This window comes from Phyllopteryx taeniolatus, chromosome 2 (genome assembly GCF_024500385.1).
Source record: "Phyllopteryx taeniolatus isolate TA_2022b chromosome 2, UOR_Ptae_1.2, whole genome shotgun sequence".
Lineage (NCBI taxonomy): Eukaryota > Metazoa > Chordata > Actinopteri > Syngnathiformes > Syngnathidae > Phyllopteryx > Phyllopteryx taeniolatus.
The window spans coordinates 10,676,350-10,693,779 of record NC_084503.1 but is presented as its reverse complement, the minus strand read 5'-3'; the positions used below and the strand labels follow the sequence as shown (position 1 = coordinate 10,693,779).

General features: G+C 39.1%; 1 protein-coding gene across 15 annotated transcripts in view; it reads right to left on the bottom strand.

The window, feature by feature from the left end:
• map2k5 (mitogen-activated protein kinase kinase 5) overlaps positions 1-17,430 on the bottom strand; it is a 94,563-nt gene that overhangs the window by 52,289 nt on the left and 24,844 nt on the right. For all 15 annotated transcript variants that reach the window (XR_009786097.1, XM_061759987.1, XM_061759997.1 and 12 more), the window contains 2 exons: positions 9,061-9,100; positions 5,132-5,200 (listed from right to left, as the gene is read on the bottom strand). Coding sequence is in view for 14 of the 15 variants with exons in the window: in XM_061759987.1 (XP_061615971.1) it covers positions 5,132-5,200; positions 9,061-9,100 (109 nt within the window). In the remaining variant the exon portion in view is untranslated. The remainder of the gene's footprint in view (positions 1-5,131; positions 5,201-9,060; positions 9,101-17,430) is intronic.

Below are 17,430 nucleotides of genomic sequence, written 5' to 3'. Positions count from 1 at the left end.
TTTAACACTAAACGGCACGTCTCTCCAGAATGCCTTGATAGTCTTTAGGTTTCAATTTATCCTCCACAGATTCAAGACATTCTGTGCCAGATCAAGCAAAGCGGCTCCAGAACATAACAAAGCCTCCTTCATGTTTCACAGTAGGGACGGTGTTCTTTTCTTATTGTGCTTCATTTTTTATTACTTTTGTCAGTTTCAAGTTATTTCAGTGGCCATTGTGGGTTTATCTTTCATTATCAGAAGGGTACCAACAATTCTGTCCGTGTGTATGAAGAGTAATTTTCAAACAGCTTTATTCACTGATGAATGCCGTGCTAAATTGGATGGTCCAGATGGCTTGAGTCCTGGATAGTTGGTCTATGGCCACAATGTTTCAACAAGCCTGAAACGAAGTGAGGAATTAATGAAGTAAGTAAAATGTATTAGTAAAAAAAGAGCAGAGTGTATGGAAAACTAAGACAATTGCCATGGATAAAGAAAAGTGGAGAAAATTAGTGGACATGGACATTAAGTAAATTAAGTCAGTCACTGTGAAGAATTACAAGTGCTAGAATTTTAAGGCACCAATAGCAGGATTTCTTTTCAGATTTTAGGAAGAGGACAAGTTAAACAAAATGGTTAAACTGTTCAATCACAATGACATGTACAGTGTTGACAAATAAATCAGCAATGTACAATTGTGATATTATTATTATTATTGTGATATTATTATTATTATTATTTTCTCTCCTCTGAGTTCTTAGCTCTTGTCTCCCTGGCATCGCCCCAGTAACGGGCTGGCTTCGGCCAGCCCTCCCCCCTGCCCTTTCTTTGTTTGGGCACACTGCTCGGTAACTGCGGGCATTGGGGATGGAGACCCTGCTTCCTAGCCTTGATGCAGATTCAACATGCTTTGTGCATCCCTGATGATTTTTGTGCATCTCAGACTTAGACGCAGGACGCACATCAAACGAGATCCTTACATGTGAAACTTTACAAATACGTAAACCAGCAAATGCTGGGTTTTGGCAAGTATCACATTAAAGAGAAAATTATACAAACCCCAATTCCAATGAAGTTGGAAATGATTTGCAAATCCTTTTCAACCTATATTCAATTGAATACACAACAAAAACAAGATATTTAATGTTTTGAATTTGATGCCTGCAAGACAGAAACACAGAAAAGCTGCGACAGGGGTATGTTTACCCCTATGTTACATCACCTTTTCCTTTTAACAACACTCAATAAGCATTTGGGAACTGAGGACACCAATTGCTGAAGCTTTTTTTTTTTTTTTTTTTTATTTTTTTTTAGGTGGAATTCTTTTCAATTCTTACTTGATGTACAGCTTCAGTTGCTCAACAGTCTGGGTGTGGGGTGTGAAAGTGTCCTTTACAAATCCGCAGTAGAAGGTGTTCAAGTTGTCGGCGAGTCTTTTATTGTTCTCAGCTTGGGGGGTTGGTCACCTGTAATTGGTTAGAGATTGTAATGCATGCCAGACTGATTTAGAGTAGTTAGCGGTAAACTGTTTTTTTTCTAACTTGACTGTATAGTTTCTCTTTGCAATGTTAATTTCTTTAGTCAGCTGGTTTCTAGCGCGATTATACAGGGCCCTATCCCCACTTCTATATGCCTCCTCTTTAGCCTGGCAAAGTTGCTTAAGTTTGTCAGTGAACCACGGTTTGTTGTTATTGAACGTGCGTAATGACTTTCTTGGGACACACACCTCTTCACAGAAACTGATATGGGATGTGACAGTGTCATATCATATCATATCAGATGTTATATTCATCTAGGTTGCCAGCTGAATTTTTGAAGACATTCCAGTCTGTGCAGTCGAGACAGCTTTGAAGTTCTAGCTTTGCTTCGTTGGTCCACTTTTTCACTGTTTTCACCTTAGGCTTCGCGCATTCAAGTTCTTCCCTGTATGTTGGTATTAAGTGAATTAATCAGTGATCAGACAAGCCCAGAGCTGCGCGAGGTATGACACAGTATACAATAAAATCAGACTGATTTGGCTTTTGCATCAGTACTTACTGTTGAACGTCACACTGCTGCTTGGATTCATTGGGTAATTACCAGAGTTGGGAAGTAACAAAGTACTTGTACTTCATTACTGGACTTAAGTAGATTTTTTTTTTTTTTTAGATATCTGTACTTTGGCCGCTACGGTGAACGACTGGTTAGCACATCTGCTTCACTGTTCTGGAGACCGGGGTTCAAATCCCGGCCCCGCCTTTGTGGAGTTTGCATGTTCACCCCGTGCCTGGGTGGGTTTTCTCCGGGCACTCCGGTTTCCTCCCACATCCCAAAAACATGCGTAGTAGGTTGATTGAAGACTTTAAATTGCCCGTAGGTGTGAATGTGAGTGCGAACTGTTGTTTATATGTGCACTGTGATTGGTTGGCGACCGGTTCAGGGTGTACCCCGCCTCCCACCCGAAGATAGCTGGGATAGCTTGACCTTTCCTTTGGTGACGCCTTTTTTGCTGTAATTGGTTCATAAGGCACACAAAATGGATAGTAACTTAGATTTTATTACTTGTTTTTTGACCTGCCAGCAGTCCAGACCCGTCTCCCATTGAAAATGTGTGGCGCATTATGAAGCGCGAAAGAATTCCACCAACAAAGCTTAAACAATTATGCCTGGATCAGACTACAAGCCAAATTTGGTCTTTCACAATTGCAGTATGTCAGACTGCAGGCATAAATTCTTGCTGTAGCTCAGTCAGACAGTGGCAACACTAGACAACATGTATTCCTATACTACCATATCCCGTCTTTAACAATTACTGGGCGTTGTCTTGTCAAATCAAACACTGTCGGGGAGGAGGAACCAGAATACGTGTCACCATTCACCGTTACCGGATAGAATCGTTACCATGGCAGCAACAAGTTGTTGTCAAACAATGACTCACTGCGGCAATGTTGGAAAAACAAAAAGAGGGAAACAAAACATGCGGTCTCAACGGGTGCTCGAGAGATGATGTTTTGAGCTATCCATTATAGGATTGCTTGAGGTATGTTCACATTCTTTTAATACAATACGGCTCGCAAGCAGGCAACAAAATGTTCTGTAGCCTACCAAGCTAGTGCTACACTAACATTTGTCCATGAACATGCCCTGATTATGTCAAATTATGCTATAAAGCTTTGGTAAACATGGGTTTGTGGGTGTGAATAAATGTTAACAACGGCGACCAAGTATGTTGACAACGGCAAGGACAGGAGGCGACGCGCCGGTCACAATACAAAATTCTATTGGGCGACGTCAAAGTGCGCTGTCGGAGAGATATCCTTGATATGTCACACTACACAGAAGATATCCACACAAAAAAATCCATCATAAGGCCAAATTGTTGGTCGTGGATTATGTCACACTACAAGAAGGTTTGTCATTCCCGACAAAATATGCCGGGCCCGATCTGGGAAAATCGTCTGCAACAGCAAATCGGGCCAATATCGGGATAAAATCCTGCAGTCTGATCTAGGTATGCGTGTTCTCAGTTCCCAAACGCTTGTTTTTGTTAAAAGGAAAGGTGATTAGGGTTGGGCATCGTTTGAATTTGAGCGATTCGGGTTCCGATTCCTCTTCTTTAGTTTGATTCTGGTTCCAAACGATTCTCGATTCCGATTCTTTTAGGGGGCTGGGTCAAAAATGTTTGCATGGTTTAAATATAGGGTGTCCAAATTATGAACATCCATTTTCTTAGCAGCCCACAGCATCGACTAAAATGAACATTTGATTTGAGTTTATTTGCAACCAGTATCAATATCAAACCTATGAACTAAAAGGGAATGTTTGGAACTAACCCAATTGACTTAATATTCATTAATTAATGTTTCAGCTAAAAGTTAAATATAGCATTGTTAAAATAAGTATTTACTAGCACCATAAGTACTATATAGCTTCCCCTGTATTCTGTTTCATCACATCAAACGGTTTATATGTGCTAGTTTTAACTTGACTTCTTGTTTTAAGCTTGTAGCCTTTTAATTTGAAGGGTATGCACCGGAACTCAGCCTTTTGGCACGAAAAGCAACTTCACACGGCACTGGCGATTAAAATTTTTTTTTTTTATTAATGGATGGAACCAAATGCGGCGGCACGGTGAGGAGTGGTTAGAGCATCTGCCTCACAGTTCTGAGGTCCGGGGTTCGATTCCCGGCCCTGCCTGTGTGGAGTTTGCATGTTCTCCCCGTGCCTGCGTGGGTTTTTTCCGGGCACTGCGGTTTCCTCCCACATTCCAAAAACATGCGTGGTAGACATTGGTTTGAAGACTAAAATAAACACTAAAAACCATCAGTGCAAAAGTGCAAGCAACTGTTTACCTTGTTATCTGTCTCAATGTTGGCAAAGACATATTTTATTGTTTCACTCACCCCATTGACAGAGTTGAATTGACTGAAGCTCCGCGCGGTGTAGGTTGATGGCTTATTCCAAGTGTTGCACTGAGGCGACTGGTCATTCATTTTAACAAAGTTAAGACACACTTTTGTTTGCCGCCGTTTGGCACAAGCACGTCATTGTACGCGTTCTTCTTCGTTGGTTTACGCCGCTTCTTCGTTGCGCTTCGCCACTTCTTCGTTGCTTTTCACCACTTCTTCGCGGCTGGAGGACTAGGCATTGAAACTGGGAACCGAAATTTTTAAATTTGAACGGTTTTTGGATAACCGGAAGTTTAGTCCCAGTTTGAATCGGTTCTTGATTCTCTATGCCCAACCCTAAAGGTGATGTAACAAAGTGGTAAACATGCCCCCGTCTCAGCTTTTTTTGCAATGTGTTGCAGGCATCACATTTAAAATGAGTGTATATTTGCACCAAAAAAAAAAGTTCAACTGAATATAGGTTGAAAAGGATTTGCAAATCATTGTACTGTTTTCACATGGCAGCCACCCTGGAGTTTGCCCAAAGGTCCTGAAGGACTCTCAGTCCACAAGAGTCTGAGTGACCCCAATCTTCTGAACAGTAGTGTATGTACATGTGATTTTAGTTTATATAATAATAAAACAATACAATAATGAATATGTAAAAATGTCATGCAAAGTAATTTAATTCATTCCATTTTGGAAAAAATGTAACATAAAAACATCTGGCTTTGTACATTGACTTCAAATTGTTTAATGAAATGCCTTAGACAGAAACTGACCTTGTAGAGAATTTCTAATTCTGACATTATCTGCTTCTGTAGCTCCACAGTGATGTCAAGAGGAATTACCTGATAGAACAAAGCAAAATAGAAAATACAGCCATTACCAGAGACATAATGCTTTTTCCCCCATAATTTAAAAGTTCCCAGGTGTCTTATTAACATGTCTGCTTCTATCTTCCATCAAAATTCCCCAAGTATCAAGCACTGTAGCACACTTTAGATATATTTGTGTCTTCTTGAAATTAGCCTATTTTGTTTCTCATTCAACTGAGCATCTGGTCATCCCGCCCTGTATACAGTGGAGTGAAAAAGTGTTTGCCCCTTCCTGATTTCTTATTTTTTTGGATTTCTGTCACACTTAAATGTTTATCCTCAAACAAATTAAAATATTAGTCAAAGACAACACAAGTACACACAAAAATTTGTTTTTTTAAATGAAGGTTTTTATTATTAAGGGAGAAAAAAAAATCCAAACTTACATGGCCCCTGTGTGAAAAGGTGATTGCCAACTAAACCTAATAACTGGCTGGGACACCCTTAGCAACAACACCTGCAATCAAGCGTTTGCGACAACTTGCAATGAGTCTCTTACAGCGCTGTGGTGGAATTTTGGATGGACAGGCCCTCCAGAGACCCAACCATTTGTATACAAGCAATTCAAATGCCAATGTTTCATAATATCACCTTTTGCATGAAATGTATACAAGGGCAAAAAAAAATTTATTGTATAAAATGCTATTGTTTGGTTTGACCATCAAACTTCAGACAGCTGTTCTGAACAGGGATTCAACCTACATTCAATAATTTCTTTGGTTGCACAAGGGTGATACAATTAGGGCCGTCAAAATCCCTATTGTTTTGAGGCAACTGTAGGGCTGCACTATTATGGCCAAAACAATAAATCACGATTCTTTTGATCAATATTGTAATCGCGATTATTAATCATGATTATTCCTCAAGTTAGGGAAAAATCAATTTTTATTGCATTACTTTTTAACAAACAATATGCAACAGTTTTCAGTTCAAGATTTTTTTTTTGTAAATAAGAATAAATCATAATAAAACAAAATGTACCCCAAAAAAATTCTCACTTTAGCCAGGGATAACTGAATAAATGTGCTAATAAAAAGTGCAATCACAAATTACAATGAAAGCAAATACAGTTAATATATAGAAGGTAATAATAACATTAAGCTGCAATTTGAATTGCATTTGAAAATCTGCGTCGTCAATATAGTGAATTGTCAAGGACAGTACATCTTCATTGTTCTGCTTGACCATTGGTCAGTCTTGCACAGTCACAAACTGCAAAGAACTTAACTCCCGGGTTTTTTTTCATTGCGGTCAGGCTAGCCAAAAAAGTTGAAGTCAAGACAGCCGCTACGATTGTTAATAGTGTTTTACTGTGACATGTCACCTCTCCGCCAATGTGCTAAGAGGGCGATTTTCAAAATAAATGCTTCATATATTACTCCACTGGACATGAATGCCATTTTAGGCTTTTATTTTAAAGTTTGCACCGCAGCGTAGTGCTTAATGAAGCCTTAACCATGCGTTCGCCCCCTGGTGGCCAGCTGACTAGGTTGCGGCCACTGCTGCAAATTAAGCACTTTTTATATGCACCGGTGCCCGCCTTTTAAATGTAAAAAAATTCCAGACGATCAGGCTCATTTAATTGTGGGAGCCAAAACAATCAAAATTCGATTAATTGTGCAGCCCAAGGTAACTCGATTTTTTTTTCTCTCATGGTTCCAGTTATAATTCAATTCGTTAAACTTTTTTTCTCAATATGTCATCATCATTGAAATAAAAAAAAAAATCATTTTCGTTTACCATTGTCATTTCCAAAGTGAACTCAGCTGACTCTGCAGTTCAGTGGGAAAAGGTGCAGGTAAATAAGATTTACTATGTGAAACCCTTCAATTTGAAGGTACAACCCCAATTCCAATGAAGTTGGGACATTGTGTTAAACAAATAAAAACAGAATACAATGATTTGCAAATCATGCTCAACCTATATTTAATTGAATACACTACAAAGACACGATATTTAATATTCAAACTGATAAACGTCATTGTTTTTAGCAAATAATCATTAACTTTGAATTTTATGGCTGTAACACGTTCCAAAAAAGCTGGGATCGGTGGCAGAAAAGACTGAGAAAGTTGAGGAATGCTCATCAAACACCTGTTTGGAACATCCCACAGGTGAACAGGCTAATTGGGAACAGGTGGGTGCCATGATTGGGTATAAAAGGAGCTTCCCTGAATTGCTCAGTCATTCACAAGCAAAGATGGGGCGAGGTTCACCACTTTGTGAACAACTGCGTGAGAAAATAATCGAATAGTTTAAGGACAATATTCCTCAACATACAAGTGCAAGGAATTTAGGGATTTCATCATCTACGGTCCATAATATCATCAAAAGGTTCAGAGAATCTGGAGAAAACCAACCAAGGCCGAAAACCAACGTTGAATGCCCGTGACCTTCGATCCCTCAGGCGGCACTACATCAAAAACCGACATCAATGTGTAAAAGATATAACCACATGGGTTCAGGAACACTTCAGAAAACCAATGTCAGTAAATACAGTTTGGCGCTACATCTGTAAGTGCAACTTGAAACTCTATTATGCAAAGCAAAAGCCATTCATCAACAACACCCAGAAACGCCGCAGGCTTCTCTGGGCCCAAGCTCATCTAGGATGGACTGATGCAAAGTGGAAAAGTGTTCTGTGGTCCGACGGGTCCACATTTCAAATTGTTTTTGGAAATTGTGGACGTCGCGTCCTCCGGGCCAAAGAGGAAAAGAACCATACGGACTGTTATGAACGCAAAGTTCAAAAGCCAGCATCTGTGATTGTATGGGGCTGTGTTAGTGGCAATGGCATGGGTAACTTACATATCTGTGAAGGCACCATTAATGCTGAAAGGGACATACAGGTTTTGGATAAACATATGCTGCCATCCAAGCAACATCTTTTTCATGGACGCCCCTGCTTATTTCAGCAAGACAATGCCAAACCACATTCTGCACGTTTTAAAACAGCGTGGCTTCGTAGTAAAAGAGTGCGGGTACTTGACTGGTCTGCCTGCTGTCCAGACCTGTCTCCCATTGAAAATGTGTGGCGCATTATGACGCGTAAAATACGACAACGGAGACCCCGGACTGTTGAACAGCTGAAGCTGTACATCAAGCAAAAATGGGAAAGAATTCCACCTACAAAGCTTCAACAATTAGTGTCCTCAGTTCCCAAACGTTTATTGAATGTTGTTAAAAGAAAAAGTGATATAACACAGTGGTAAACATGAACAGTTTTTTTGGAACGTGTCACAGCCATAAAATTCTAAGTTAATGATTATTTGTTAAAAACAATTAAGTTTATCAGTTTGAACATTAAATATCTTGTCTTTGTAGTGTATTCAATTAAATATAGGTTGAACATGATTTGCAAGTCATTGTATTCTGTTTTTATTTATGTTTAACACAACGTCCCAACTTCATTGGAATTGGGGTTGTACATGGACAAAGACTGACAAAAGTCTCCTGCAATTGCTGTGGCCGCACAGCGGCGGCGGAGGACCCCACCCAATCAATCGAGGGCCCAGGGGTCCACCCGAAAGCAGCCCGGCGGACGGGACAAGTCCCACACCGAGGGACCCAGGGCGGTCCGCCGGCCCCACCGAGGCGCCCTGACAACTGGCCACCGAGTTTATCAGTTTGAACATTAAATATCTTGTCTTTGTAGTGTATGCTATTAAATGTAGGTTGAACATGATTTCCAAAATCATTGTATTCTGTTTTAATTTATGTTTAACACAACGTCCCAACTTTATTGGAATTGGGGTTGTACTTGTCAAAGTAAATATGCAAATAATTTCAACCTCGAGAAAAAAAATTGTGTTATGATTAATAGTCAGTCTCACCTTGACAGCTAAAACACGCTTGCCGAGTAGATGATATGCTCTAGAAGGACAAAAAAAACTGCATGTCAAATAAATACTTTTAATTCTTTCTTTTAAAGGGCTCTTATAATTAGGAACCCAACATTGACAGTAAGAGGCAGTGAAACCCCATGAGAAAAGATGTTATGAGGTTAGTCAAGTTGGCCACACTGCAGCAAGTTCCAGACAGTTCTGAGTTTTTAGTGCCAAGAGAACCAACAAGTACAGCCCTATTATTATTTAATGATCCAAGTCCTTAATGCCAGTCTACAGTGTTTCTTACACTGCTTGAAGCTTAGTATACCAGTTACAATACATAATGACCTCTCACCACACATTTGTCAAGAATGAATATGGTCTCACAGCAGCCTGGTGATGTGGATCCAGTTATCACATGGTTTACTTGATCGTGATACCTGCCTTCCCACCTGTCGGTGAGTATTCTGAGCAGAATGTGCAAGTGTGATTACACTCACCCAGACTGGAATATCACATTGCTTCTTGGCTAGACACTTCCAAATAGTCCCAGCTCTTTATCAACATCATCAGTGCAACATTAACCAAAAGTATTGTGAGTTTAATTAATTTTCCTAATTGTTCCACTTCACATTGTGAGTGTTTGAAGTCACTAGATGTCCATTATTTGACACAAATCAATGTGGAATAGCCAAATATATGGACATGACAGTGACTTTATGAATACACTGTGGAATTTATATTTACCCCAAGAATGTTTTTGATCTTTAGGTGTCATGTTCTCCACAAAAGAGCAATTTCACTTAAGGCTGATGTCCTTGTTTTCCCGTTGATGTCTTGTTGTTGTTCTAAACAATCAATATCAGCTAAGCATGGCTGCTGCCTCGTAATTAAAACAAGGATGTTAATTGAGGCAAGATCGCAGGGGTAGAAACGTTAATGCTGAATGAGCAGGTTGTGGAAGCCTAGAAAGCTATCAAACTACCTGGAGTCCTCCCATTATACTAGCCTGAGTCACCAAGGAAGTGGCTGAGTGCACCAAAACAGAAGGTCTGTGTAAAAAATCTGCTTGAATGTCTGGAATATTGGTTGGTACTGTATATAGACAGACACATTAAGACAACTTGCACGATGTAATGATTTCAATACAAGAGCTGTGTGAAATATTCTGCATTTACAAAGATAATGTTTGGTTTTGATTTACGGTTTAAACTGTCATATGGGTATTCATTTAATAATGGTTATTATTGTTGTTATTGTTATTATTGTGGTTGTAGTTTGCAGTGTCATAAAACTGTACTGCATCATACAGAGATCAGAATTTTTGACACAACCGAAGCAACCAAAATATTAGACACCACAGATCTCACAATTATATATGTATTGTTAAATTAATTAAAAAATAAATCAATGACAGTGTCAATCAAAACTGAGCATTATTAACTTAACTGCAAATGCACAATATGTGAGACAGCTCATGTATTGCATATCATTATAGTGTGCAAGTGGTCAGAACATTCACTGGTCAGTGCCATTTTATTAAGCCTCGGTAGATGATAAATCGACAGCCTTAAAATTGCTGTTGAAGTTAAATGTTGTCCGTTGTCAGGGAGGTTATATGTGCAAATTAGCAACTTTGTTTTGTATCAGGGTGGCAGAAATTCAGAAATAATGACTGAGTCTTAATTCCTGTAGATGTAAATTGTAAAGGGTGTTGAAGTGAAATGTATCCTATTACACAGAGAGGTTCCTAATATTCTCTCCTACACATTGATATCAATTAGACTTGACAGTAAATTAAACACACTGCTTGATGTGTTACAACAATTCAAAAGTCAAAACTAATACAGTACAATACAATAATAATGAACTAGGGCTGCCAAGATTAGTCGAGTAGTCAAGACGACTTTGATGATCAAAATTTATTTAATGGCTGACACTATCGTTTATTTTTTTTTAAACTGATTTCCTCTCAAAAGTGCCTGATTTCTTCCGCTGGTTGGTTGGCGTCCTCATCGTCCTTTTGGCCGTGATGCACATGCGCAGTATTGGTCATCAGGGTTAGCTGTGTGACATACCCGGAAGAACTACAGCTAACCAGCGTCAGCAACGGAGCCCGAAAGTTTGAGCATTCACTCGTCTTCTGTACCGCTTAACCTCACTTGGGTCGTGGGTGTGCTGGAGCCTATCCCAGCTGACTCTGGGCAAGAGGTGGTGTACACCCTGAACTGGTCGCCAGCCAGTAGGAGGGCACATATAGACAAACAACCATTCGCACTCACATTCACACCTACGGGCAATTTAGAGTCTTCAATTAACCTACCATGAAAAAAACATTTTGGGATGTGAGAGGAAACCGGAGTACCCAGAGAATACCCACGTAAGGACAGGGAGAACATGCAAACTCCACACAGGCGAGGCCGGATTTGAACCAGAGTACTCAGAACTGAGAGGCAGACGTGCTAACTAGTCGTCGATCATGCCGAGCATTTCACCAAGAATATTAAAGAGGAATGTGATGCAAAACCTGCAGGACAGAATGCGTCTTTCATGGCAGCACGGCAGTGATACACGGGCATCTAAAAAGGAAGTACTGTGTGGCTGATTCAATTTCTGATGAAAAAGAACAGTCATCTCGGTTAGCTGCTAATATTAGCGTCGACGGCTTGGTTAAAGCTGTAAACGTTAACATTATCTTCAGGCTAACGATGACGATTTCATTAGCCTTAGTACACAGGTTGTGTGTTTAATATAACGTTATAACCACAGATATGAATAGATGATTGTTATTATTCTCAGGTCTCTTGTTGTGATTGTACATGATTGTGCATAGTTGTGGTTCCATTTTAAAGTGCACTAAACATTTACAGCTAAACAATTTAAAGGCCCGAGTTCTATTATACTGTATATATAACCAGATGTCAGGAATGCTGGTACAAGTTGCAAATTTTATTAAAAGTTGAATGTACCTTTATCTTAATTACCTTTTACTCATACCTTACACACATCAAGCTGGAAGCTAATGATGGTTGTATAAGAGCAGCTGCTTGCGAGTGCATTAAGCTGCAATGAAAATGTCGCTAAAAATAACAGAAGTTATTTACGTTAGAATGTGAAGTTTGTCTGCAAAAAGCAGTGGCAAAACAGGTACATTAATTTAAAAAACAAAACAAAGGCTTTACTTTTATTTGATCATTTGTTCGACTCGGAGGGGCCAGGAGCCAGTTCTTATAGTGAGGGCTCCTAACCCTGTTACCCTGGAAAAAACACTTATTTTTTAGCATTACCACAACCGTATGATTTACATTTAAAAAAGATTGCGTAGGTGTATCACCACAATTGTAAAGGTAACATTTGTTATTATTCACACGATATTTTCTAGTAAAACAAACCAATGTACCCATTTAAAATCATAGCCCCAAAAAGAACATGGATAAATCATTGCTATTGCAATTATTGTACTCCTATACAATCCTCTTTAAAGGAGTCTGGGCTTTTTAACTTTGCACATATATTCATTTTTTTGAGAGTTTATAAAACTTTGAAGTTTTTTTCCATAATAAATAACATCACCATTTAAAAACAGCATTTTAAGTTTGTCTGATATTTCCATTTGTTTAATTTTAAACAGTAAAGTGGGAAAAACGATGCAAAAATCTACAAATTTGAGAAGGGGTGCAATACTTTTTCATGGCACTGTAGTTCTGTGAAGTCTATCTTTACTTAGAAAACGCACTGCAGTACTGAGCAGGTAAGTGTCCAGCCAAGTATGATGTTAAAATCTTTTTTTTTTTTTTTTCATGAAGTTATGCTGTAGTCCGTATAGCACTACATTTGTTTTTAATCAATCTGTAATTTTACACATATGTTTTAACATGATATGCATTAGCATTTTTGTATTTGAGTGATTTAAAATAAACAACATACACTGCTGTGTGCAGCTTGTGCCAGGATCAGACTACAAGATTGTAGGCCCTTTATTGACCCGATTTGAAAGCGTGGCTGATTTCACAGATCAGGAACGACAAAACTCCTTTTCGTGTAATCCACAAACCACGGTTTGGCCCTACGACACCAAAATGAAATCTCTAGCACTGGGGTACTTAACTAAAATTTTAAAACATCCAGATCTAGTAAAATTCTTGAAGCAGAGGTGCGTACGATCATCTAGTGTCTATTTATTGTAATATATATTTAAGTAGCCAGCCTAGTTGTTGAACGCTTGTAATCAATAGTCAAATTCAAAAACCTTTTGGCATTTATTGTCAAGTAACACAGAACTGAACAAATATGTGATTGCTGATACGTACAGTTGTGCTCATAAGTTTACATACCCTACAGAATTTGCTAAATACAGTCTATATATATTTTTTTTTAAATATGACTGAACAAGGACCATCTCATTTTCTTTATGGTTATGTTTTGTTTAATGACTGTGCATTTTTCAAATGCTTTAGTTTAACTTGAATCCCATTAAAAATTAAATTAAATGCGTTTTGCCTGATCATGTTTTCTTTAAAGAATTGTACACATCTTACAAATTCTGCCTGGGTGGTTAATCACACATGAGCAGAACTGTGTAATGTTCTCTCATTTACCAAATAAAAGTAGGGCTGCATTTCAGAATAAGAGCAAGTACATGAAAGGAGGAAGTTATACGTGTTCAAATAAAAAGCTGACCGATATCTTCAGAAAAATAAAAAAAGTTTGAGTTACCCCTTTTCTGTTTGGGATCTTGACACAACAGTGAAGTCTCTCTTTACAGATTTTAATTAAAACAAATCTTAACAACTGTACCGTTTTAGAGGTTATGTTTGTTCAAAACATTTATGTTTTGCTTCATAATGGCGTTTCACATAGATGCACCTTTAATAAGTACTCCCAGTGGAAACTTCCCACTGAGAACTTAGAGAAGTACAAACAAAAACGACTCTGGCCGGTCCCTTTTCAGCGCCATTTGTTCAGATGTCCTCTTTTTTCTCTCCTTTATTGGTCATTTTCTGACCATTCTACTCCACAGAGTTTCTTGCTCTGTCCCCTGCTATGTTTCTCCTCGCCTCTGTCTGTTCTGTGGGCAGTCAGTGATTATGGCTTGAGATGCAGATATGATTGGCTGAATGATAGCTTTGACGTGATTGGTCGGTACTCTAAAATAAAAGAGCCCCCAAGAGTGTCTTGAATCGGCAACTTTTTTTTCCCCTTTTTGCTATGGGTCCATATGGGACTGCTTCTGGGTCCGACTCAGGACCCGGACGCCGGTTAGTGACCTCTGCTTGAGCATAAATCGAAAGAATGCCAGCATGTTCACTGATAAACATTTGTGCTCGGATTAGCCTAAGCTAGTGAGTTATGTTGCCTGCTTCTAGTTCTATTTGGACGTCCTCAAAGAGCTCCTGGGGACGACAAGACATCTCTGGGCTGCTCCATGTGTTGTTTAAAGGGTTATAATTTACTGTAAAATGTAACATCGGTGCTAATCTTATTAGCATGCCTAGCTTTTCTTATCACTGTATGCTAGTATGTAGGTTAGCAGACATTTGTTGTTTAATTATGACAGTTTTACAGTAAACAACAGCTGGGAGTGACAAGTAAGTTGAAGCAAGAACGTTTTGCCTCTTATTTGGAGAATGTTTTGCGAGCACTATTCAAAGTACGATTGTGATTGGTAGACTGATGCGGACAGCACGTTGGGTACCAGATTTGTTTTCCCCCTACATCCTCAGGACCTTTGTGATGTGGCTAGCGCGCATGCGCACATCGCGATGACAAAGATCAAACAAAATGTCATGCGGCCCTACTTTCAACCATTAAAACATGAACTTGCGCAAATGCAACAACAATTTACCTCGTACAAGCTGGGAAAAAGGTTGCATATGCGAGCAATTTAGTCGCAGTCTCGAGCCCTGCGAGGTTTTGGCCCGACTCCAGCGAATCCAATTAGTCGACTAATTGCAAAAATAATCGGTGACTAGTCCACTATCAAAATAATAATTTGTGGCAGCCCAAATATGAACTCTTTGAAACAGAAATGATCTTAAATTATGAATGGCAGAAAAAAACCTCGCAGAATATGGTTAAAGTATAAACTACACATCACATCTTTAAAAGTGTTATAAGGGCATTTTATAAAGATAAATATATGGTAGTGCTTGGTTAAAGAAGACTGTCCTTGACCACCTCAGGGCTGAACATTCCTGTATAACTTACAGTGACAGGCCTGTGACAGCGGGAGAGATGGGGACAAGGTTACATAGCCACCCCCCATCACTTCCCCCTGATGTGGCCCCAGTAAATGTGCCTCATTGCCTGTATCTTATTTACACACTAGCTCCTCTGTAATAAAAGCTTCATCATGCAGTATTCATAGGCTCTCTCGCAATGTGTCTCAAGTTAGGGCTATATGTTAGGATGACTGTCCTTCTGGATCAGGGCTAATGCAGTACTTTTACACTGCCATGTGGTTGATAGGCCACAATTCTCTCTACCTGACAGTTATTATGGGTTCACTTACGACACATACATAGAAGTCAAATCCTAAACACAAACGGATGCATGTACAACATGCATTAAGAGATATTATAAGTTCCTTCAGAAGACTGAAGAATAGTCAGAGAAACACACAAGTTAGGAAATAAAATGCTTGGATATATATCTAAAAAATATTACAATATATGAATAAAATTGTGCTTCTTAGATTGTATGAAACAATTCAAGATGGTCCTTCCAAAGAATAATGGAATCAATGTTTTAATGGTATGGAGTTACAGTACAAGTGTGTGACACTTCACTTACCATCTCAGGGAGAAAAAAATGTTTGGGGGGAGCACTATAATTTTTCTTTATTGTTGTTATTAGGAAATTAGTTACACAATGGCAAGAGTATAAAGTTGCTCACGCAAAAATACCTATGAAGGAATTTGTTTAATACACCGTAATTTCTTGTGTATAATGTGCACCAATGTACAACCCCAATTCTAATGAAGTTGGGATGTTGTGTTAAACAAATAAAAACAGAATACAATGATTTGCAACTCATGTTCAACCTATATTTAATTGAATACACTACAAAGAAAAGATATTTAATGTTCAAACTGATAAACTTCATTGTTTTTTAGCAAATAATCATCGTATTTCACGCTTCATAATGCGCCACACATTTTCAATGGGAGACAGGTCTGGACTACAGGCAGGCCAGTCTAGTACCCGCACTCTTTTACTACAAAGCCACGTTGTTCTAACACGTCCAGAATGGGGTTTGGCATTGTCTTGCTGAAATAAGCAGGGGCGTCCATGAAAAAGACGTTACTTGGATGGCAGCATATGTTTCTGCAAAACCTGTATGTACCTTTCAGCATTAATGGTGCCTTCACAGATGTGTAAGTTACCCATGCCATTAGCACTAACACAGCCCCATACCATCACAGATGCTGGCTTTTGAACTTTGCTTTCATAACAGTCCGGATGGTTCTTTTCCTCTTTGGCCCGGAGGACACAACGTCCACAATTTCCAAAAACAATTTGAAATGTAGACTCGTCGGACCACAGAACACTTTTCCACATCAGTCCACCTTAGATGAGCTTGGGCCCAGAGAAGCCGGCGGCGTTTCTGGGTGTTGTTGATAAATGGCTTTTGCTTTGCATAGTAGAGTTTCAAGTTGCACTTACGGATGTAGTGCCGAACTGTATTGACTGACATTGGTTCTCTAAAGTGTTCCTGAGCCCATGTGGGGATATCCTTTACACATTGATGTCGGTTTTTAATGCAGCCCCGCCTGAGGGTTCGAAGGTCACGGGCATTCAATGTTGGTTTTTGGCCTTGCCGCTTACATGCAGTCATTTCTCCAGATTCTCTGAACTTTTTGATGATATTATGGATTGTACATGATGAAATCCCTAGATTCCTTGCAATTGTACGTTGAGGAACATTGTCCTTAAAGTGTTCAACTATTTTCTCACGCACTAGTTCACAGAGAGGTGAACCTCACCCCAACTTTACTTGTGAATGACTGAGCAATTCAGGGAAGCTTCTTTTATACCCAATCATGGCACCCACCTGTTCCCAATTAGCCTGTTCACCTGTGGGATGTTCCAAACAGGTGTATGATGAGCATTCCTTAACTTTCTCAGTCTTTTTGCCACCTATCCCAGCTTTTTTGGAACGTGTTGTAGCCATAAAATTCTAAGTTAATTATTATTTGCTATTTGCTATTCACGTTTATCAGTTTGAACATTAAATATCTTGTCTTTGTAGTGTATTCAATAAAATATAGGTTGAACGTGATTTCCAAATCATTGTATTCTGTTTTTATTTATGTTTAACACAACGTCCCAACTTCATTGTATAATATGCACCCCCAAAGTTGACCTCAAAATTTG